The 22,401-nt window shown below is 45.4% G+C and overlaps 1 protein-coding gene across 8 annotated transcripts in view; it reads right to left on the bottom strand.

Moving 5' to 3' along the window:
* The window catches only part of VIT (vitrin), a 215,577-nt gene that overhangs the window by 69,724 nt on the left and 123,452 nt on the right, over positions 1 to 22,401 (bottom strand). For all 8 annotated transcript variants that reach the window (XM_029593919.1, XM_029593921.1, XM_029593920.1 and 5 more), the window contains 4 exons: positions 19,115 to 19,174; positions 17,320 to 17,391; positions 17,149 to 17,211; positions 6,089 to 6,151 (listed from right to left, as the gene is read on the bottom strand). In XM_029593919.1, coding sequence (XP_029449779.1) covers positions 6,089 to 6,151; positions 17,149 to 17,211; positions 17,320 to 17,391; positions 19,115 to 19,174 — 258 coding nt within the window. The remainder of the gene's footprint in view (positions 1 to 6,088; positions 6,152 to 17,148; positions 17,212 to 17,319; positions 17,392 to 19,114; positions 19,175 to 22,401) is intronic.

Here is a 22,401-nt window from a genome sequence, read left to right as displayed (position 1 = left end):
GGGTGACATCAGGTGACTATCAGCAGGATGTTAATCCTCACACATGGGTGATGACATCAGAAGGAGCCCGATGCGAGAAACTTATGTCAAAAGGTTCTAGAACTTTGATTAGGCACTCTAAGCATGCCCAGCATGTCTTATACCGCACGTCCACGTGGGATCCCTCTCCAGTCTTCTAATATGGAATTATGATTCTAATAAATAGAAGAAACCTAACTCTGCGGGGTGGCGAGCGGGTTTTGTGAAGACTAACATCCTGCTGTTCTCAGAGAATACCTATTACAGGTAAGCACCGCTGCTTTCTCAGAGGACAAGAAGGATGGTAGTCTTCACACATGAGTGAATTCCTAGCTACAAGCTGCTCCCCAACACAAAGGGGACCAAAAGACATCCAACCAGGTGCCAACAGACACAACAACACCGGTGCTGTTGGTAACAGTGGGGGGAGACAGCCTGAACCCAAACAACGAGCCCTAGGTGAGAGCTGAATTCTATACTCAAACAGGTTCCGAAGGATAGACTGGCTGAACCTACTGTCATGTCGGCCATCAGTATCCAGTCAGTAATGGGATGCTGATGTGGTGAAGAGAACTCCAAGTCATTCCTTGCAGATCTCCTCCACGGGAACTGCTCCCAAGAGGGCCACAGACACTGCCATGGCTCTGACAGAATGAGCCATGACATGACCCCCAAGATGCAGTTCCGCCTGGGCATTACAGAAGGCGATGCAATCTGCTAGCCAATTGGATATTGTCTGTTTGGCAATGGCAATGCCCAATCTATTCTTGTCAAAAGAAATAAAAAGTTGGGTGAACTGTCTGGGCTTCTGTCCGCTGCAGATAGAAAGCTAAGGCTTGCTTGCAGTCCAAACTGTTCAGTGATCATTCACCTTCGTGCGAATGGGGCCTGGGAAAGAATATTGGCAGGACAATTGACTGGTTAATATGGAAATCTGTCACCATCTTAGGCAGGAACTTAGGGTGCATACGCAAGACCACTGTCATGATAAAACTTAGTATAGGATGGATAAGTCACTAAAGCCTGGAGCTTGTTGACCCTGCATGCTGAAGTGACCGCCACCAAAATATGACCTTCCAGGTCGGGTACTTAAAGTCACAGGTGCCCAGCAGCTCAAAAGGAGCTTTCATTAGCTGAGCTAACACCATGTTGATGTCCCAAACACAGCAGGAGGCTTTAGGGGATGCTTCATTTGAAGCAGGCCATGCATGAAGCATACAACTCTAGGTTGTACAAAGATAAGTGTACAATCTACACTTTGGTGGTATGCATCAATTGCACTGAGATGAACTTTAATGGAGTTGGTCTTTAAGCCATTCCTCCAATATGTGTAGGAGGTAGTCAAGCAGTTTTTATGTGGGGCAGGAGAACAGATCTAGAGCTTTTAGCTCATACCACACAAAGTCCATAGGACTTTCTAATGGAAGGCTTTCTAAAAGCCACCAGGACCCGAGACACATCCTCTGAAAGATCAAGTGGTTGCAGGATTAACCTCTCGACAGAGCCTGGCGGTTGGGAGGCCACAGCCTCACTTGATCTTGTATGATGAGATCTAGTCAAGTCTGCAGACTGATCAGACTCTGGATGGACAGCTCCGTAGGAGTAGAAACCAGACCTGTATCAGCCAATGAAGGGGCTATGAGGATCATAGTCCTCCTGTCCTCACGAAGCTTCAAGAGAGTCTTCACCACTAAAGGAATCAGAGGATATGCATACAGAAGACCCTTGCCCCAATGATGGGTGAGGGCATCCGAGGCTGTTCTGCTGTCTGACATGTACAGGGAACAGAACCAAGACACCTTCTTGTTGCAGGGGGATGCAAACAGATCTATGCCCGGGCTCCCCCAGAGCCGGAATATATGATATGCTACCTTCTGGTCCAGGGACCACTTGTGGGTTTTGAAGGCTTGATGTAGCCTATCACTACCACATTCTCTATTCCAGCCAGGTACATGGCTCTGAGCACCATCTCGTGGGACAGGGCCCACGACCAGATCTGGACTGCTTCCTGACACAGGCGGTATGATCTTGTACCTCCCTGCTTGTTGACATACCACATAGCTACTTGGTTGTCAGTGTGGATCAGGACAACTTTGTTGGACAGCCGATCTCTGAAAGTATATAGCCTGTATCTGATTGCTCGAAACTGCAGGAAATTGATTTGTCAAGAGCTTTCCTGGGTGAACCAGAGACCCTGAGGGCTGAGCACATCTACATGAGCTCCCCACCCCAGGGTGGATGCATCCATGGTTAGGACAATTTGGGTAGGGGGACTCCGAAATGAGATCCCACAATCCAGATTTGAAAGTACCCACCACCAGGACAATGAGTCCTGGAGAGATGGGTTGACTCAGATGCAATCCTGGAGGCTGAGTGGCCTGGTGCCCCTGCGACCTCAGGGTCCATTGGATTCTGCACATGTGTAAACGTGCCAAGGGAGTAACATGGATGTTTTTGGCCATATGGCCCAACAACCTAAACATGTGCCAGGTTTACACCTGCTGGTTCTGTTGGATCTCTGCCATGATGGTAGTCAAGGTGACAGCCCTCTGGTGAGGCAGGAAGGCCTTGGCCTGAGCCATGTCTAGCAGGGCTCCTATGATGTTCAATTGTTGTGACGGGCTGAGAGAGGACTTTGGGTAGTTGAGAATGACTCCAGTGCCCTGATGGTCAGGCACATGGACCTGATGTCCCCTGCACGAGATGTGCTCTTGACCCAGGCAATCTTCCAGATTTGGAAAAACATGCACTCCCAGCCTGTGGAGGTGCGCTGCCAAGATGGCCGGGCATTTTGTGAAGACCCATGGGACTGACATGAGCCTGAATAGCAACACTCGGTAATGGAAGTGCTGTTTTCCTACAACAAATCAGAGATACTTCCTGTGACCAAGGAAGATCTTGATATGAGCTTATGCATCCTTTAGGTCAAGGGAGCATAGCCAGCCCACTTTTTTAACAAAGGGGGATCAAGGTTTCCAGGGAAACCATCTTGAACTTTTCGTTTCTTAGAAACTTGTTCAAGACCCTTAGGTCTAGGATGGGATGGAGTACTCCTGTTCTCTTTGGAATCAGGAAATACCTGGAGTAGAATCCCTGCCCTCTTTGCCTTGGTGATACAGGCTCAATTGCTCTGGCCATTAAGAGGGAGGAGAGCTCCGCTAGTTAGTACCTCCTGATGCACTACTGGCCCCCAAAACGGGCATGGAGAACAACTTGGCGGGACACACAATAGGTTCAATTGTTACCCCTGATGGATGATAGACAGAGCCCACTGAAATTATACTGGGCCACTGGTTCGCAAAGAACTGCAGCATTTCGCCAACCAGAAGGTCCATCATCCTGGGTACAAGCAACTGGCATATGCTCCTTATGACCTAGTCAAAACCCTGTCTCTGGAGTTGACTGAGGAGCCGGCTGGGGCTTGGAGGTCTCTGCTGTCTAGGACGGCCACGGGAGCCCTGATGGTATTGATGGGAACAATGAAGTGGAGGATAGTACTTCCTTTGGTGAAAGAAAATCTTCCTTGGCCCCAGTCTGGCCGGCTTCCTAGAAGAGGAGGACATGTCTGGAGTACTGACAGAGTTGTTGGAGGGTTTCATGGTGATCCCAAAGCTGGGCCACAGCATCCCTCACCCTGTCTGTGAAGAAATTCTCTCCAGTACCCAGCACATCAGCAAGTTGTTCCTGTATCTCTTGACAAAGATCTGAGGCCGGAAGCCATACGGTTCTGCAGGTGCCTGTTCCCAATGCAGAGACTCTCTATGCCATCTTGAAAACATCGTAGGTCACACAGATCTCGTGTTTTCCGCACTCCACAACCTTATGCACCAGCAACATGAGTGTCCTGCCGCTATTGAGGCAGCTGCTCAGCCATCTCTTGCACCTGCTTTCAGATGACCCGCGAGTACTGGCTTATGTAGAGCTGGTAGGCAGCGATGCGGGCAATGAGCATGATGCCTTGAAACACCTTCCTCCCAAGAGCATTCATTGCTCTATGATCCTTCCCCAGGAGTACTGAGGAATGAGTCTGAGAGCTCTTGGCCCTCTTGAGGGGTGGATTCGATCACCGATTGGTGGAGCAGCTGATGGTTATTGATTCTGGCAGTCTTCTGGACGAGGTAGACTCCATCTGCCTTTTATTAATGGGAGGCACTGTGAGTGGGTGTTCCCATTTCCTCAGCAGCATCTCCTTAAGGATCTCATGTACCAGGAATGCCTCAATCTTCTCAGGAGGCTCCACAAACTCAGCATCTCAAGCATTTTGTGTCTGGCATCTTCCTCCATCAATAACTGAAACGGGATGGCTTCCGCCATCACACTCACAAAACCTGTGAAGGTTAAGTCCTCAGGTGGAGTTTTCCTTTGCTCCTCTGGAGGAGAAGGTTCTAAAGGGATACACTCTGAGCAGGACTCCAAAGTGTCATCCCACCAGGGGTCATAGGGTTCCTTATCCTCACTGCAAGCCACAGGGGATGGGTCCCTAGGTGTTTGTCCTTTATTCAGAGGAGCAGTCACTGATAACACTGGACACAGGGCGGCAGGCCTCAACATCTCTGTCAGCCTTGGTGGAGCTTCCTCCTCGGAGGAACCAGCAATGACCACCGTATTGGTAGGGAGAGGCCTCGATGCTGCCATGGGAACTGGCACCAGCTGGATTGGTAACACATGATGAACACATTGAGCTTCTGCAGAAGGACGGGTGGCACTGGGTCTGGTGCCACAGGACTGAAGCCCTGCAGTGCCTGGTCCACCACTAGCTGGACTCTGTGCTCCAACTCTTCCTTGAACATTGCCGATGCCAACGCCAACTAGAAGGAAGGAGGGCTGGCCAGATCCACTTTGGACCCTCGAGGTGGATTAGTGACTAGCATCAGGACTGGTGGAGACCGTCATGGACCCCAGCACCGATGGAGCATTAGCACTCCTCGCTGTGGGGTCACTTTGGGGGCATCGATGAGGACCGGTGCCGATGCTTCTTTGGCTTCCCTTGATGCTCAACCCAGTCCTTCCATGGTGCCAAGGTTGATGACTAGGAACTAGATGTCCTTGGCCTGGAGGATATCTATGATGGTCAGTCTCCGGTGCTCTGTCAGCCAGCGGTATCGATGGAACAGACTGTTCAGTCAATGTCGATGGCTCGGTGTCCAACAGGGCAGTTCCTTGGTTTTTCAGTGGTGATGCTGCCGATGCCTATGGCTCAGACGTCTTTGACCCAAAGAGCTGCTCTATCTTGTCAAGTCAAAGCAGAAGTCCCTTTGAGTCCTCTGGGTGCATAAGCAGCAATCTTGAACATCATGCAATGTCTCCAGGCAGAGGACACACATCTCATGTGGATCTGTGATGGACAAAGTCTTCAGGCCCAGGGTTATTGCTGAAAACCGGACTTTGCCATGATGGACGAAACAAAAGGGGCATTAACTGAAGGCGATGGCGGTGGGTGTCGATAGCCAGCAGGCACTGATGCACTGCCACCATAGGGAATCGACTGTGAAAGGAAACATACCCGAATCGCCAAAAACATGACTAGGAGATGCTATGGGAGGGCATCGAGAGGATCCCGGTGACGTATCAATGAGGAAAAACCACAAAAAAGTGCAAGAAAAAACAGTGTTCCCACAAGGCAAAAATAGCCAAAGTGAGCTTATTCGCACCGCAAGGCTTACAGCTCTGCTGAAAAAGAAAGACTGGAGGGGGATCCCGCATGCACACGTAGTATAGGGCATGCTGGACATGTTCAGTGTGCCTAGTCAAAATTCTAGAAACTTTGAATATGTTTTCTGCATTGGGGCTCCATCTGATGATGTCACCCATATGTGAGAACTGCTTGTCCTCAGAGAATTGCATAATGCTCCTTCGTAATTAGAGGGCACCCATATGCACTGCCATTTTTTTTACACAGAGCTTGTCTATGTATTGCCTATAGGTGCCCATATTGCTGCAAAATCCACCAAAATCTGAAATGTTATGCATTGCTGTTCCCAATGCTCTAAAGAGCAGGCACGTAATACAGTTTTAGAATAACCTGCCTTAGCCATGATGGTTAATGAGTTGCTGAAGCTACAATACTTACTGCTTTGGTCAAAGCTGAGGACCCACCTGTCCAAATCAGACAGGCCAGACCTGGAGCTGTGAACTAAGAAGAGAAGAGCAATCATGTATAGCAAGCTGCAGTTGGTTACAGCACTTGGCACCATTCATGCTATGTTCCCTGCAATAGTACATTAGTTTAGCTTATGCATGTAGTATTCTATAATAATTGAGAGTTAGAGCAGAACAGTAGGGATGTGAATCGTTTTTATAATGAATTGAAATATCATACGATATTTCTAAATTCGTTATATATCGGGTAAAAAAAGAAATGATCACTTTTCCCCCCAAATTTTTGCAAAAATCGTTTTTTGGGTTACTGTGCACTAACAAAAAACCGTTTATTTTTGTTATTTTTTGTTACTTTTTGCTATTTTTTGTTAGTGCGCGCTAACATGAGTTAGCGTGCACTAACCCGAAAACCAATTTTTCACGAAAAAAAAAAAAATGGGGATCCGCTGGAAAACGAGATTTTCCCACGGCCAGACGAACCCGAAAGCAGGAACGATCGGGCACTCGATTCACATCCCTACAGAGCAGTGCTAATTGTTATTCCCTATGGTATCTGTGCTAGTCACAATTTCCATGATGAAAACTGGGTCGCTGGTGTACATCATATGGAGGTGTGCCTTTGGTACCTCCAGTAAGGAAAATATCCACCACCATGTCCTATGCAGAACTTGGATGTGAGAGTTTTGCTACTTACAGTATGATTTTATATATTTAACCTATTATAAGGCCAGATATACTAAAGAGTTTTTCCATTTTGTGTCTGTGGAGAGAGAGGCTCAGTACATCTGGCCTTATGCTTGAAAATAACTTGTTAAATCTCTTGGAACTTATTTTTAATTGCATTATAAAGCACTTTGTTTTTAATTCATGCCCATATTTGCAGTTCGAAACGTTAAAATCAAGCTCCTGGATTGGCACTCTTGCATTCCAATATTGTAAGAACATAAGAACATGCCATGCTGGGTCAGACCAAGGGTCCATCAAGCCCAGCATCCTGTTTCCAACAGTGGCCAATCCAGGCCATAAGAACCTGGCAAGTACCCAAAAACTAAGTCTATCCCATGCTACTGTTGCTAGTAATAGCAGTAGCTATTTTCTAAGTCAACTTAATTAATAGCAGGTAATGGACTTCTCCTCCAAGAACCTATCCAAACCTTTTTTAAACCCAGCTACACTAACTGCACTAACCACATCCTCTGGCAACAAATTCCAGAGTTTAATTGTGCATTGAGTGAAAAAGAACTTTCTCCGATTAGTTTTAAATGTGCCACATGCTAACTTCATGGAGTGCCCCCTAGTCTATCTTCCTGCACAAGATGGCACCAGCTGACCATTGCTCCTACCATGTGACAGGGGCCGACCAATGGCACCGGTAGCCCCTGTGACATAGTAAGGGCCTTCGATAGTTATAATAAATAACAAATATATTGGCGTATATGCAATATTTGCACTCTTTGAAGGCAATATATAACCACAACTGTGGCATAACTCCTAGGAATAAGGAAATACTTACAGTACCTGAATATAATCCACTTTGAAGTGGCTGAGCAGGCACAAAAAGCAGAATAGAAATAAAAAAAAATTCAATTAAATAACTCAACCTTACAAATCACTAGGAGGCGGGGGCCTGCTATATGACTTTTGTGCTCTGCAGTCACTAATCTTTGGAGATCTTGGCTACACTTATAAGTGAGTTGTTATTGATTCCTTTTCATTTGTATTCTGTTGCTTGGAACTAAAATGAAAGGTTTGACTTTTCTGCAGACCTGGTACAAATTTTCCAAATCTGTGCAATGGAGTGCCCCTCCCTCCCACAATAACCACATTAACACCAATCAGGTGACAGAATAGATATTTCATGCACCAATGTGAAAAAAAAAATTCTAAAAGAAGTTTGAGATGCCAATAAAAAAACCAAAACCATACATCTAATATCTCATACATACGACACAGTAGCAAAATGGGTTATTTTGAAGACTATTGAATGATAATGGTAGAAACTGCAAGGAAATGTATTTTTACAATTATCAGTTGTGGCAGATTCCACAGTCAGTTGGATGTTTTCCACAGAATTCACAAAGGCCTGGGAGATACCTCAAACTGTTCAGGGAAGACATCTAAAAAACCGGGGCCTTGCACAGTGTCACTCATTTAAAGTGATACACTTGTTTAAAGAATCCTTTCTTGAGGACCACGGCTATATTTTTTTAGCCAATTTGTGTTCCAGTGTATGTGTATTAGTGCTGAAATGACACAGCTAGCCCAGGCTGGAAGATGCTGTAAAACTCTGGACCTTTGGAGTAAGTGCCTTTCCCCTCCCCCCCCCCCCCCAAAAAAAAAAGAAATGTTTGGGGAAACCAGGAAGCAAGAGTCAGACTGAGATAGCAATATATGCTCTTATCTTCTGGCTATACCATAAATCTGACACGTGACAATGGAGGACAGATCAGAGAAAGTCCTCAGTGGGTTGCCTAGAACTTGGTGGAAAAATACTAGCAAATAGGGTAGTAAATTGGCCGATATCCTATCTATAAAGTCAAATCCTTTGTTGACCCTAGAGCTCTCGGAAATCAGCAAGAGGGAATGGTTTTGACCTAACTGCTCCTGGTGTTTGTAGCTTTTCATACTTTGTGTATACTTTGGTTTTGTATTTCAGATCCAGGTCTTGGGTTGTGATGCTTAAGGAATAACCTTGCAGTGGTTTCCATAATCAAGTTACTGGTGCTGCTCTCTGATCTTCTATATTTATATAAGTATTGTGGTAACACTCTGCCATGATTGCTAAAATATATTATCTAGGTTAAAAATGAATGTGGTATGCCTAATACTTAGTTTTCCAGCTGAGAATAAATTACTTCTATTTGCTACTCATTTGCAGTCTTGTGAGTGCCATAAAGAAGATACTTCAGTGCAGTGCGGGGGCACAGTAATTAGTGGCATCACAACCTGTCTCTTTTGTATGCTAAATCGTGAGTCAACAAGCAGAGCTCTATAATGTGGAAGATTAAATGGGAATAGGCAAGGAATCGGGGATAAGGAAGACAAAAATGATACAAATCCTTGACAAGCACTTTTGTTGATGGTTCGGGGAAACAAAAGAGATGGATGTTAGAAGACTGGACCCCCTTCACAAGAATTGTCTTATTAGCACAGAATGGGAGAAATCCTTTTGAAGACAGGACTCGTTGTATCAAGCCATCTTTTTAGGGACTAACTATGGCATCCTGATTTTTAGAAGAAATGTATTGAAGAAAGGTGGGCTCTCTGTAGTAAAATGTAACATTATAGGAAGTGCTGGTCATCTCTTACTCATATTTATATCTCTTGGGGGCAATATTTCCTATTTTAAGTCGTGTGGCCTGATAACTCAGAGATTCAACATGCAGCACAAGACTGATTTCTTTATAAACGAATGCAGCATGGCTCGGAAATGTTTCCTTTCACAGTATTTGTTTTAGTTGTTGAAGAAAATCCTGCTCAAAGTGATTGCTGTATCCTCAAAGTCTTCAGCTGTCTGCATGACCACAATGATTGTGGAGGAGGCAAATTTAGCCGTTAGTTCGACGACGAGAAGCAGGTCCTGCATTTGAAATGAAACTTCTTTGATATTTTTGGCAGAAGAAATTGCTTGATGTTGTGCCAATGAAAATGGTGCTGATGATGCATTCCCTTCTCTGTGTGCAACAATTACCCAAATAGAATCATTCACCACAGATCTCCATTTGTTTCCCTTCCTTGAGTTCACCATAAAAGAGAATTTTTTGGGAGCCAGTGCTCAGGCATATGGACAATGTGGCCTGTCCATCTCAGTTGCAAAGCTGTTATAAGTGCCTCATTCTTCTCAATAACTTGGTGCTTGGAATTCTACCTTGCCACTTAATAACCAAAAGCTGCCGCTGATGTCTCATTTGCAGGGTTGTAAGCTTTTTACTATTATCTATTCAAGGATATTGATTTTATGGGATACAGAAGAACATTCAGTACCACAGCACAGCAGACCTTACTTTCTGTCGTGATAGCAATGCCTTTACAGTAACCACCCAAACACTTTGGATGTTGGCTGGATGTAATATGCAACCTCTGCATCAGGGTAGCTATCACTAGCAACCATGCTTCCAGGGGCAGTTATATCACGAGGTGTAGGGTGAGGCAGCGGCCTCAGGCAGCAGAATTTTGGAGCAGCAAAATGTGCCCCTCCAAAGTACCTCTACCGCAGCTGCCACCTCACCCTGCCTCCAAAGTCAAACATCGGATCGGGTGGGGATAAACCAAACCCCTGCCCAATCCTCTCAATGGCAACCCCGGGCAGCAGGAGTCACATTTTTTTCCAATGTCACTCCTGTTGCCATGGGTCTCGCAGCAGCAGGAGGTGACGTCAGAAGAAACACTACTCGTCATCTCCTGCTGCAACAGCAGGAGATGATGTCAGGAAAAAGGTGAATCCTGCTGCCCGGGTTTGCCACTGAGGGAATCGGGACTGTGTGTGTCGGTGAGGTGTGTGTGTGGTGGGAGGGGTGAGAGGGATGTGTAACTGCTTGGGTGTGGGTGGGTGAAGGAATGGGTGCCTTCCTTGGGATCTGTCTGTGTGAGAATGGTGCCTGCCTGGGGGTCTGTGTATGTGAGAATGAACTGGTGCCTGTATGGGATGTGTGTGTGTGTGAATGTGTACATGCCTGGAGGGTGGGGGGGAGCCGTGTGAGAATGAATGGGAACTTGCCAGGGTGTGCGTATGTAAGGAAGCCAGTGAGAGCGTGGGTGTGTGTATGAGAGAATCTGGGAGAGTAAGAGCTTATGTGTGGGGGACAGAGAGGGTCTTAGAGCCTGAGTGTGTGTCAGTGTCTGTGAGAGAGGTTGTGGGTGTGTATAAGAGTTTGTATGTGTGTGTATGTGAAAGTGTATGTCTGAGAGGGGGTGCCATCTCATCCCTCGCCTTAGGCAGCAAATTGCCTTGAGCCGCCCCTGCATGCTTCCCAAATTTATAAAAGTATTGACACATTGGAGGGCTTTCCAAAAGAGTACAGAAATTCCAGCTTGCTAGGTCATTGTTTTGATGCCGTTTTTCTTACCGCTGAAAAGACCTGGTGGTTACAGCTGACCAACCAGAATAAAGAGAGAAAATTTCGAGGGCCTTCCCCGATAGGGTCAGGCAATTCTATCCTTAAAAAAACAAAGGTACCTGAACATCTAAACAGCTCCCTTAATTTGTTGTCACTTGGTCAACTATCCTGCTGCAAGCATCACATTTAGGTTGCCTATGTGCAGAGCACCAGCTGGCAGCATCTGGCTCCTCAGGCCTGCTGCAGCCACTTTCTTTCCATCATCACAGGACTTTCCCCAAATAATATCCTTTATGCCACATAAGAACAGCTATAGTAATGCCCCCTAAGCTTAAGAAATGCAGGCCCAGTGGCACACCTTGTTTGACAACTGGGGAAAGCAGATACTGTTTTGCAGTAGCCAATGCCTGGTCATATTACTGCCATCCACTGACTAAGGGAGTTCATCTGCTAGCTGGCACCAGATGCCCACTGCTGTCCGAATTCAGATCACCAATGTCCTGCATCAGCCATTTTTGCCATAACCCCTGGCAGGGAGGCTAACAGGAACTAATCTTTTCGTAAATGGTATCTGAGAGCTAGTGGAAGGAAGGGGTGCTCTACAACCCAGTCACAGTCGCCAAATGATGACTCTGGGATGCCTTTTATAATCACTATATTTACTGCACATTTTTTTAATTCAATGGGCTTTGAACATTTGGCCCTTTTAGTTTGTCAGACATGTTTACAGCTTGTCCTATCTTCAGAACTCAGAACCATAGCAGTTTACAAAGAACCCCATAAACCTTGCTCTCAAACTGGGTTTAGAATTTAAACTTTAAGATGTTGGGGGCTTGGATGGCTCTGGCTGAAACTTTGTTTTTAATTTTTAGAGGTTGGGCATTACATCCTGACAGCTTGTTAAATACTTTGTAGGCTAGGTGGGGGTGGTGGGGGGGAGGGGGTGTAAATCAGACCAGTTGACCCAAAAGTTTTGATTTTTTTTTTTTAAACTTAATCAGCTATATTCTGAATATACCTAGTTAAGTTCAATGTTACGTAGGTAACATTTCCCAGACTTCTTGAGTTTACCCTTCATAGGGACAGCCAGTCCCCTATTTTTGTTGGGTAAAGGACACGGTTTTTTTGGTTTTTTTTTGTCGACAGAGACCTAAGTAAAGAATGGGAGACTGCGTGCCTTATCCTTAATTTTATCCAGATTTTGTGAGAGCAGGAAGTTGGTTTTTTTTTTCCCCAGCCTTCCTGCCTCTTGTTGGGTTTCCCTTTCAATGTTCACTGCCTGCCTCCTTATCAGCCCGGGTGGGAGTTGATTGACTTCTCTTACATTGGGCCTGATAGGAAGCTCCTCTCACTTCCTTCTCTTTTTTTCTGGCCAGTGGGGGCCTGTTTCCAGATCTGAGCGAGACCTTGCCAGCTCCTGCAGTTCTGGGCCTGAAAGGATGCAAACTTTATCTTCCCCTGCTGAGCCTGGAAGTGATGCTGCTGATCTCTTCGCCCTGTGGAGGGTGGCGGAAAGGAGGTTGGGGATGCTGGGAAGATGAAGGTGGAACTGAGATGCAGTGTGGGGGCTGCTGAGCAGGAAGGGGTGGGAAAAGGGGTCAGGGTAGCTGGGCAGGCAGGGAGATGGTATGAAGGGGGTAGGGAGAGTTAAGCAGGGGAGAGAGGGAGAACAGGGAAGAGGAAGTGGGGGGTCAGGAGTGCTGGGCAGGAATGTGAGTGTGAGCGGATGATTGAAAGGGAGTAATTGGGGAAAAGTGAAGGATGATGGAGGGGGAGTGATGGGATGAAGGGGTAGGGAGAGTTAAGCAGGGGAGAGAGGGAGAACAGGGAAGAGGAAGTGGGGGGTCAGGAGTGCTGGGCAGGAATGTGAGTGTGAGCGGATGATTGAAAGGGAGTAATTGGGGAAAAGTGAAGGATGATGGAGGGGGAGTGATGGGTTGCAAGAGCCATAATATGTCAGTTTTGGGAATGTGCATTTCTTCTATCTTTGTACTTTGCTTAGTGTAGGAGGATATGTACTTCTGTTTCTAGCTCTCTGATTTTGTACTGCATGCAGAGTGGCTTTTTGAGGTTTCCATTTCAGTTTTTGTCTCCACATTTGTAATTTGTGGTCTTTTATTCTGATTTGGTGAAGGTCGGATCTGTATGTGACTGAGGTGAGGTAGTTTACTAGTAGGTAGGGATTTATTGCGTTTTCTCATTCTCAGTAGGGCATGCATTGGTGCTGCACTGCTGCCTTTTCATAGGAAGGGCTATTGCTGTTTGAGCTCTTGGAATTAGTGTTGCAGTGGTGTGGAAGGTTTGCTGCACATGTGCTGAGTGTTTGGATTTTTTTTCAGGTTTTGTATTTTACAATGCACCTGGTAGAAAGGGACTTTGTGCTTCTGTTACTGGGATAGCACTAGAATCAGAATATCTTTTTTACATAGCGAGTTGTAATTGAAATATTTATTTATTTATTTATATATATTTTTATATTCTGCTTTTCGGCACTTTAAAGTCAACATCAATGCGGATTACATTCAGGTACTATAGGCATATCCCTATCCCCACAGGGCTTACAATCTAATTTTGTTCCTGAGGCAGCGGAGGGAAAACTGAATCCTAGTTCTGCTCTGCATCCATTGTTTGGGTGCAGGTTCCTGTGGATGCAGAGTATATGTTTACATTTAGCCCTGTGATGGTCAAGTGTTCAGTGTGTCATGCCTGTAAGCTTTATCTGCCAAGTGTGACCCAATAGAAAAAAGGTTGAGAACCACTGATCTAGAGGGCAAAGTGTCTTTCACCTAGAAAGACCCTGAAGAGCAGCTGTGTCAGAGGAGTGGATTCACATCCTTAATGAGCGAGGAGGAATTTGAGAGCAGCATTCATGAGCATATCAATACTGATCTAAGTGAAAAAGACTTGGAAGAGGCAAGGAGTAACATAGAGTGTCAATCTGGTACTGACCACGTGAAGAGAGAGGAAAAAAGAGAAGACTACAGGAGAGAGGTATGAGAACTGCGACTTTTCCTCCTATTAATTAAATGGGGCTAACCATTTCACAGAGGGAAGAAGCAACAGATAAATTCACTAATTGGACTAGAGAGAAGTAAATTACTAAAGGAGTTGGCTATATCCATTAAAGATATTTGCAAGTTACAAATGTATTCAGCACTTGAACTGTAAATCAATTGGACTTTAACACCAATGAGCTGTAAAGAACTTTTCATCCATGGTAACAGCTATTGGTAAAATTGAATTGGAAACCATCCAGCTTCCAGCGAGACTGTTGCTGCTGTCTACCTTCATGAGATCATTAGTGGTGTTTACAAGGAACCTAAAAGATGACTTCGCATTAAGCAACGTAAAAGGGCCTACAGCATCTGAACATCTTTTTGAGAACCGCGCACTTATCTGAACTGAGGTGGGAGCTACATGGCCCTTATCTGGGGCTATCTGCCCGGAGATTACAAGTAGGATAGCGAAAGTTATCGGGATAAAGCTGCCTGGATAACAATAGCAGAGCATATTCGGTGGAAGGCTTGTCCTACTGAATAATTGTTTAAAGTTATTTGCATGCAAATCTATCTCATGCATGGTTCCTTGTAGATATCCTGAAAACCTAACCTGTCTGTGGCTCCTGAGGACTAGAGTTGGCTACCCCTGGTCTAGTGGTTAGACAGCAGGCTGAAAACCATGGAAGCCATCCTATTGATACTCTTGTGACTTTGGGCAAGTCATTTTATCCTCCATTGTCTCAAGTATAAATTTAGGGCCTAGTTTACTAAGGTGTTTTTTTTCATAGACTTAGGATAAAAGCCTTAGTAGCTTAGAAAATAAAGTTTCTGGGGATAGGGCAGTACCTACAGTATCTGAAAGTAATTTTCTTTGAAGTGACACAGAGTGCAATACAAATTAACAAAATTATTATAAAAAGCTTTATAGTTTTAACAAAATGCCTTAGGATAGTTTTATTTTTAATAGATAATACTATGTGGCGCCTCGTTGGGTCAGCCACTAGATGGCCCTAGGTCCCTGCTTAGAAACTTACATCCCTGTGAGCCTTCCATCCTCTTCAGCCCATCCCAGCTTGGAGGATTGGGATTAGTTTCCTCAGCCCGTGTACTACAGCTAGTTTAATATTCAGCGTGGTCTTTTGCATGAGCCTCGAACAGTGAGGATACAGTTTTTATACTCCCTGATGATGCCTCCCAGCCTTATCATGAACTATATTATTTTTGAACTCCTCACTGAACACTCCCCTGCCAGAGGATCTCTCTCATATTTTTGGCAGTGAGCTAGATTTTTACCGGATTCCCTTTTGGGACTCCCATGAAGGGGCTGAAGACCTGTGAGCCTCACTCTGCTCCTTAAGTGAGGCAAGCACCAGTAACTGTACCCAACAGCGTGAGAATTTTGATGGCCAAGATGTATACTGATTTTTCAGAAGGGACACTTTGGAGTAGGCTTCCCCGGACACAAAGGACAAGTGCTACAGACTTGTGAATCCTAATCTACTCCCTAGATGAGGCAAGCACCACTGACAGTATAGCAGCAGTCACTGAGAGATTTTTTTTGCAGCAAGCACCAATTTTAAAAGCCCTGTGCGCGTAAAAGTCAGGGGTTACATGTGTGGTTGGGTCTGCACGCGCTGTGTGCATTTTCTAAAGGGCCCAGCCACGCGTGTATCCCCCGATATGCGTCGAAGTGCCAGGCTTGAACAAAGGGGGCTGGGCGGAGGGGAGGCCGGGACAGCACCATTACACGCTGTCCTGGGGAAGCACACGCCGGCAGCCGGCCAGCACGCGGAAGAAACTTCTGCTCCGGAGGAGCAGTAAGTATTACAATAAAAAATCTGGGGATAGTTAGGATAGGTTTTAGGGGTCGGGGAGGAGTGGGGAAGAGGAAGGAAGATTAGGTTTAGGGGACTGGGAAAAAACGAAATTGTGTCACCGTGCGTAAATTAAAAAATATCCCTCTTGTGCAGAAGAGGCCACCCACCCGCACATGCGCGAGTGGATATTGAAATCCGGTGCACATGTGCGCGCGGGAATCTTATTTTATAACATGTGCGCGCCGACACGCGCATATTATAAAATAGCCACGTCCATGTGCGCACGCCGTGAACCACGTGCACATGGACACATGCGTTTAAAAAAAAAAATCTACCCCATATTGGTTTGTGGTGAGGTTCGGTCGATCCACCCCTCCCCATAAGGGTTCCAGGGCTGGGATAGCCTGGTTCCCGATTCCTAAGACTTTTCATGTATGAGAAGTCACCAACATCAAGGCTAAGGAGAAGGATCAAGATCTTTGGAGACCCTCCTAGAATCTCCACCTCATGGGACCAGGACAGGCTGGGTGTCCGTGAACAAACTGGGACTCTGGAAGGAAGTTTCCATATTTGAGGGCCCCCATCCAAATAGGAGTCCCATGTGTCCCACTGGGAGAGCTCAGTGCACTTTAAAATTACCACGGGACGCTTTACCCAGACACCTGAGATAAAGGACACCTACTAGAAGAGAAAATCACATCTGTACAGCAGTCAGCTATACTTCCACCTTTTTGATGGATAAAATGGACTTTCATTAAAATGTAAAAGAATCAGTAAACTTTTAACTTAACCCCCAGTCCCTTTTCCTGCCTGGTTTTCCCAGCATCTCACCCCCTGGCATGTAGCATCTAACAGCACACACAGAAAGGAACACATCACCCGGGCCATAAACTTTAGCTCCCCCCCTCCCCCCCCACAGAAAGGATCCACGCTTGGCACAGAAAGTAATGTTATGGAAGAAAGCGCTAGCCAGAGCAGCCCCAAAGAATAATATTTGTGCACCCTTTGGATTTAAACCTTCCCCAACAAAGGGTTACACCTATAATATACCAAATTCTCCTTCTTGCTTGTAGCGTTTCAGAGCACAGCTGTCTTTCTAGTTTACACATCACACAGCATAAGTTGCCCTGTAATCTTTTTCTAATTGTGACAAATTACCTTGAGAGTCGTAGGTGTCTGCAGTCCAGGTGTATCCCAGATCTGGTGCAATATTACTGCTGTCTGCAGATTGGAATGAAAAATGGATTATTCCCTTATGGTTCCCTCACTCTTTAGGAGTAATTTATTCTTTTCATACAGAATTTAATGATTCTTTTTGTTATACAGAACCTGGTTGCTTTCTCTGTATTGTCGGCAGCCCTACTCTTTTATTTGGGCTCTGCCAGTCACGTCTTGCGTGTGCTGTTAAAAAAAATAAATGACAGAATATTCAGTAGGTGTATATTTTGCTATTTCCAACATTAAGAACATAACCTAAGAATATAAAAATTGCCATGTTTAGTCAGATAAGGTCCATCAAACCCAGCATTTTGTCTCTGACAGTGGTCAGTCCAGGTCACAAGTACCCGGCAGATCCCCAATAGTTGATCTATTTCTTGTATCTCACTCCCAGGGATAAGCGCTGGCTTTCCCAGGTTTACCTGGCTAATAACTCTTCCTTCAGGAACTCGTCCAAGCCTCTTTCAAACCCCACCTTGCTAATTGCTTAGACCACATCTTCCAGTAACAGATTTTATAGCACGATTGGGCGCTGAGTGAAAAAACTGTTTCCTATGATTTATTTACTTATTTATTTAACAGGTTTTATATACCGTCATTCGGCTTTCAAATAAAGCCATCATAACGGTTTACAAACATGGGAAGGTTACAGACATCTTAAAATAACATAGAGACATTTTTTGCACAGATTATAAGTTTTTAAATAGATCTCCGGATTGCACTAATCTGCTGGTTGCTAGTTTAATGGTGTGTCCCCTAGTCCTAGTGTTATTTGAAAGGGTAAATAACCATTCCCTCTTTACCCATTCCACCTTACTCATGATTTTATAAATTTCAATCAAATTCCCTTTGTCATCTCTTTTCCAAGCTATACAGCCCTGATTCATTTAGCCCTTCTCTATAAAGGAGCTTTTCCATCCCCTTTATCATTTTCATCACCCTTTTCACTACCTTTTCTATGTCCACTATGTCTCTTTTGAGATTGGGTGACCAGAACTGCATGCAATACTCCAGATGTGGTTGCACCATGGAGTTGTATAAATATATTATGATATTCTCAGTTTTGTTCTCTATTCCTTTCCAAGTAATTCCTAACATTCTATTTGCCTTTTTGACTGCTGCTGGACATTGAGCTACAGATTTAAAGGTATTGTCCACAAGGACTCTGAGGTCCCTTTCCAGAGTGGTGACTCCTAACACAGAACCCAGCATCATGTACCCGTAGTTGGGATTATTTTTCCCCTATAAGCATTACTCTGCACTTGTTCACATCAAATTCCATCTGCCAGTTAGAAGCAAAGTCTCCTGATATCCCACAAGGTCCTTCTGCAATTCTTCACAATCCGCTGCTGTTTTAACAACTTGAAACAATTTTGTGTTATTTGGAAATCTGGTCACTTCACGTGTCATTCCTTTCTCCAGATCATTTATGAATATGCTAAATAGTACAGGTCCCAGTATATTTTGTAGCATTGCCAAATTGTTGTCATAGCACCATAAGGATGCTATAGAGATATCAAAGAACTGAATGGTATGATACACTATTACCAGTGTGTGGCCATGCAGGTACCATCTTACCTATTGTTCAAAACAGATATGACATGGCAATTCAAAAGTGGTCCATATCAATTTCTAGGGTATCACCCAGAGAGAGATAAGAAGAAACCTGAATGTGGTTCCATTGACTTTTATTTTGCTGTATGCTGCAGGAATATATTACCTTCCTTGTTAACCAGTAAAATCTATTTGTATTTAACATATTTGCCTCTTACATCATTTCTCCCATGCTACTGGTACCAGATACTGGAAACCAACCGTTCTAAAAGAAATGCTGCCTCTCCATAAATCTACCTGCATTATCAGTTCACTGGTCATGGCCAAACCAAACTGTGCTAGTGATACTTACTTGGATTTAATTGTGCTGCTTGTCCTTTTTCTGAAGCAGCCTGCTGAAGTCTAGTATAGCCTGTGGTTAACAACAATATATATATATTTTTAATGTGGGTCTGTGATTGGGCACATTCATCCATCTATAAGATAACTCATGCATGTGACTCTCACCCCCGCCCGTAACCCATGACCCACCTCTCGCGCCTACCTCTGTATGCCCGCCCTTGTATTTTCCCTCTCCCTCCTTTTCTCTCCCATACCCATTTACCTCCGTTTTTTCCCCCGACACACTATTTGAATCTCTGATTTACCCTGCTCATCACGGCTGTTACTAACTTTATTATGATAACCCTGTATAGTTTAAGAATATCCTTTGCTAGTAACATGACACCTCCTTCATAATTATTCTCTTTATGATTTATTTATTACTATTGTTGTCTAAGAATCCCTCGTTCATACCCCCTATTAGTATATACACATATATCCTTTGTATTTTGTTGCATAGAGCAAGTAATTTATCCTTTGTATATTGTTGCTTAGAGTAATTAATTACATATATCTCTTGTATATTTGTTTTCCACATTCTTTTACTGTTCTTTGTAAGGGCTATGCCCACAAGTTATTAGTTGTATGTAAACCGATACGACGTGCGAACGGCTATCGGTATATAAGAAACTCCAAATAAATAAATAAAATAAATAAATAATAAATCTACAAGTGGATGCTGTGTAGGCTGATATGGCAGAGGCTTCTATCTTTCTCAATCCATTCCATTACTGGTACTTCACTTCATTCTGTCTTGATAGTGCCCCCCACTTTCCCTGTCTGTAAGACTGTATGTTTCCTTAATGATTTGGAATGAGAATTTGACTGAGGTTTACATTTCCATTGCTGGGCAGGCCTGATGGAGAAACCTGTCTTATCTGTATCTTCCCCTTCTGACAAATGAGTGTAGGGACTATGGTTGCAAATATTACTAGTGTATTGAATACATTACTTAGAGTTCGTAAAAGGATAATTATTATGACACACAGCTTCTGAGTGTACTTTTTGGAAGTCTTATTTCAAGATATATTTAACCAGGCAGCCTCAACACCCTGGGTTCTATCCTGCCCCTGCCCAGCCGGGACGTCCACCCCAAAATTACACACAGACCCAAAGAAGAGCCTCAGTCATCGCTGGGATGCAAATTGGCTGCAGCTGTTTATTAGATTGACCCTACCAGGGGAATCTAAACTTGGCACAGAGTCCTATAACTATCCGCAGGGGAGGTGCCGATGACTCCGCCCCCCTACCGCCCTAGCAGAATTTGAAAGTGGGGACAGAGGCCAGGGTTGCTCTCCCGGTGAGCTCCCCCATCCAGCGGTGGAGCGTTGCTGCAGAAGGGACTCCATCAGGCCGCCACGCAGCAGGCCCTACTGGGCCCCTTGTAGATGTGCCAGGCCGTCAAAAATCATCAAGGCCCACTCCCCATGCCTGACATGCGTCCTTGACAGCCAATTACCAAGAGGCGGCCCCTAGACGCCTCATATGCAGCATTCATCATAACATTAATCTTCCAGGACTCAGTTGCCACTGCCATTGGGATCCCGTTGTGTGTGGGCCAAGAATAAACCTTCGGCCCCACAGGATGGGCTCCCCCCCATACCAAATGACGACGGCCAATGCACTACGCCTGTGAAAACCCTCTGCAAGGCTTGCAGAAACAGATCGATTCCTATGTCCGTATACAATTCTGCGGAGTGTGCGTCTTCCCACACGTGCCTCAGGTGATGACTGCCATGGCGCTGCAGCACCTTAGCTATCTGCCTGTTGAATTTGACAAGGTATCTCCCCCACCATCCCAAGCTCAGAAGTTTCCTCAGGGGTATTATTTCTGACCAGCATATCCTGCAAGATGGCCATGCTGCTGTGATGTGGCTCAAGTCATTCCTAATCGTATTTAGCAGTGAGAGGCCAGCACCGCTCCCCAGGTTGTTCCTGCCGAGGTGCATATGACGAGGTCCAGTGGTGCACAACGAGATCTGACTGCAGCATGAGCCAGAGCTGGTGCCAATGCATGCCCCTCTGGCCCAGCCATTCGATAGTCCAGCCTTGTTCAGTCATCCCCAGTTCGAGCCCGAATTTCCCTCTCACAGCCCTTCTACGCCCCTGGTTTATGAATGAGTGGCCCACAATCCATGCAGAATGATGATGGATGGCAGCTGCAAGTGAAATGAAAATTAAATCTCAGGGCGCACCCTGGCTGCCACAAGCACAGGTCAGCTGTCATTGCACCTACCGCATGACGCGAATGTCCTGAACCTCCATCGGTCCATTTGTTGTATAGCCGCCTGAGGCAGACTGGTGGCTGCTGTGCTAGATGCTGCTCCGATGCAGCTCTGATGCAGAAAGAGTGAGTGCCGAAACATTCACTCTATAGCCCGGCTTTTTGCAGCACTTTCTTGAAGACTTGGAGAACTGGTATCTGCTTAGGGGCGGGGTTTGTCCTGATGCAGTAAGTACAGGCCATTCACTCTTGATTGCAAAGCCAAGTATGACAATCATGGCTGCCACTGGACATGTTAACAGACCCTTGACTGCCGCCAGAGTGATGACTTGACCGCGTGCTCCCTGGTCAGTATTTGACTGACTCAAAGTCGCGCGTAACATGCCGCTTGAGATGCTGACATTCTCCTGCAGCAGGCCATGCATCTGAGATGCCTTCCGCGATGGCACAGTGAATTTGCTGACGTGCATGGTGCTGAAGAATGTGAGTACAAACGCGGCTTGAAAGAAGGCAGTCTCAAACATGTTCGCTACTGAGGGCATGACGCTCCACAGCGACATCAGCAGGTCATGGGTTAATGGCCTCCGAGTGTCGTGTTGAGGCACAGGCTCTCTTGCTCAGCCCAGCATCACTCTTTTTTAACTGCAAAGTACTGCTCTGCACATCTCATTTCTAGCTTCGTGAAAAATGCCCAGGCGGCCAGGTACGAGTGAACCATGTTCCTGGATACCTCGCATTGCTTGACATGCACTATATAGCTAATCAGTAGGTCCTGGGGAACTCAGTGACTGGACCAACTGCTCGCAGTGAGGGATGACTTCACTTTATTGTAGTTGCATATATAGGTGTTCCAGGTGGATGGAGCGAGTGATCTACTCAGCATCTTCTATGCCGTCCTTGTCCGAAGAATCATAGCTGCTCTGGAACCTCTCTGCCAATCAGCTCCGCTTGTGGCAGCAGCTTCTTGATCAGGGACTACTTGCAATGAGAGAGAGAATCAGCAGTATCATTGCGCATACCAGGAACGTGCTTTA

Source organism: Rhinatrema bivittatum, chromosome 3 (assembly GCF_901001135.1).
Source record: "Rhinatrema bivittatum chromosome 3, aRhiBiv1.1, whole genome shotgun sequence".
NCBI lineage: Eukaryota > Metazoa > Chordata > Amphibia > Gymnophiona > Rhinatrematidae > Rhinatrema > Rhinatrema bivittatum.
Note: the sequence above shows the minus strand (reverse complement) of the source record. Positions and strands in the feature narration are given on the sequence as shown.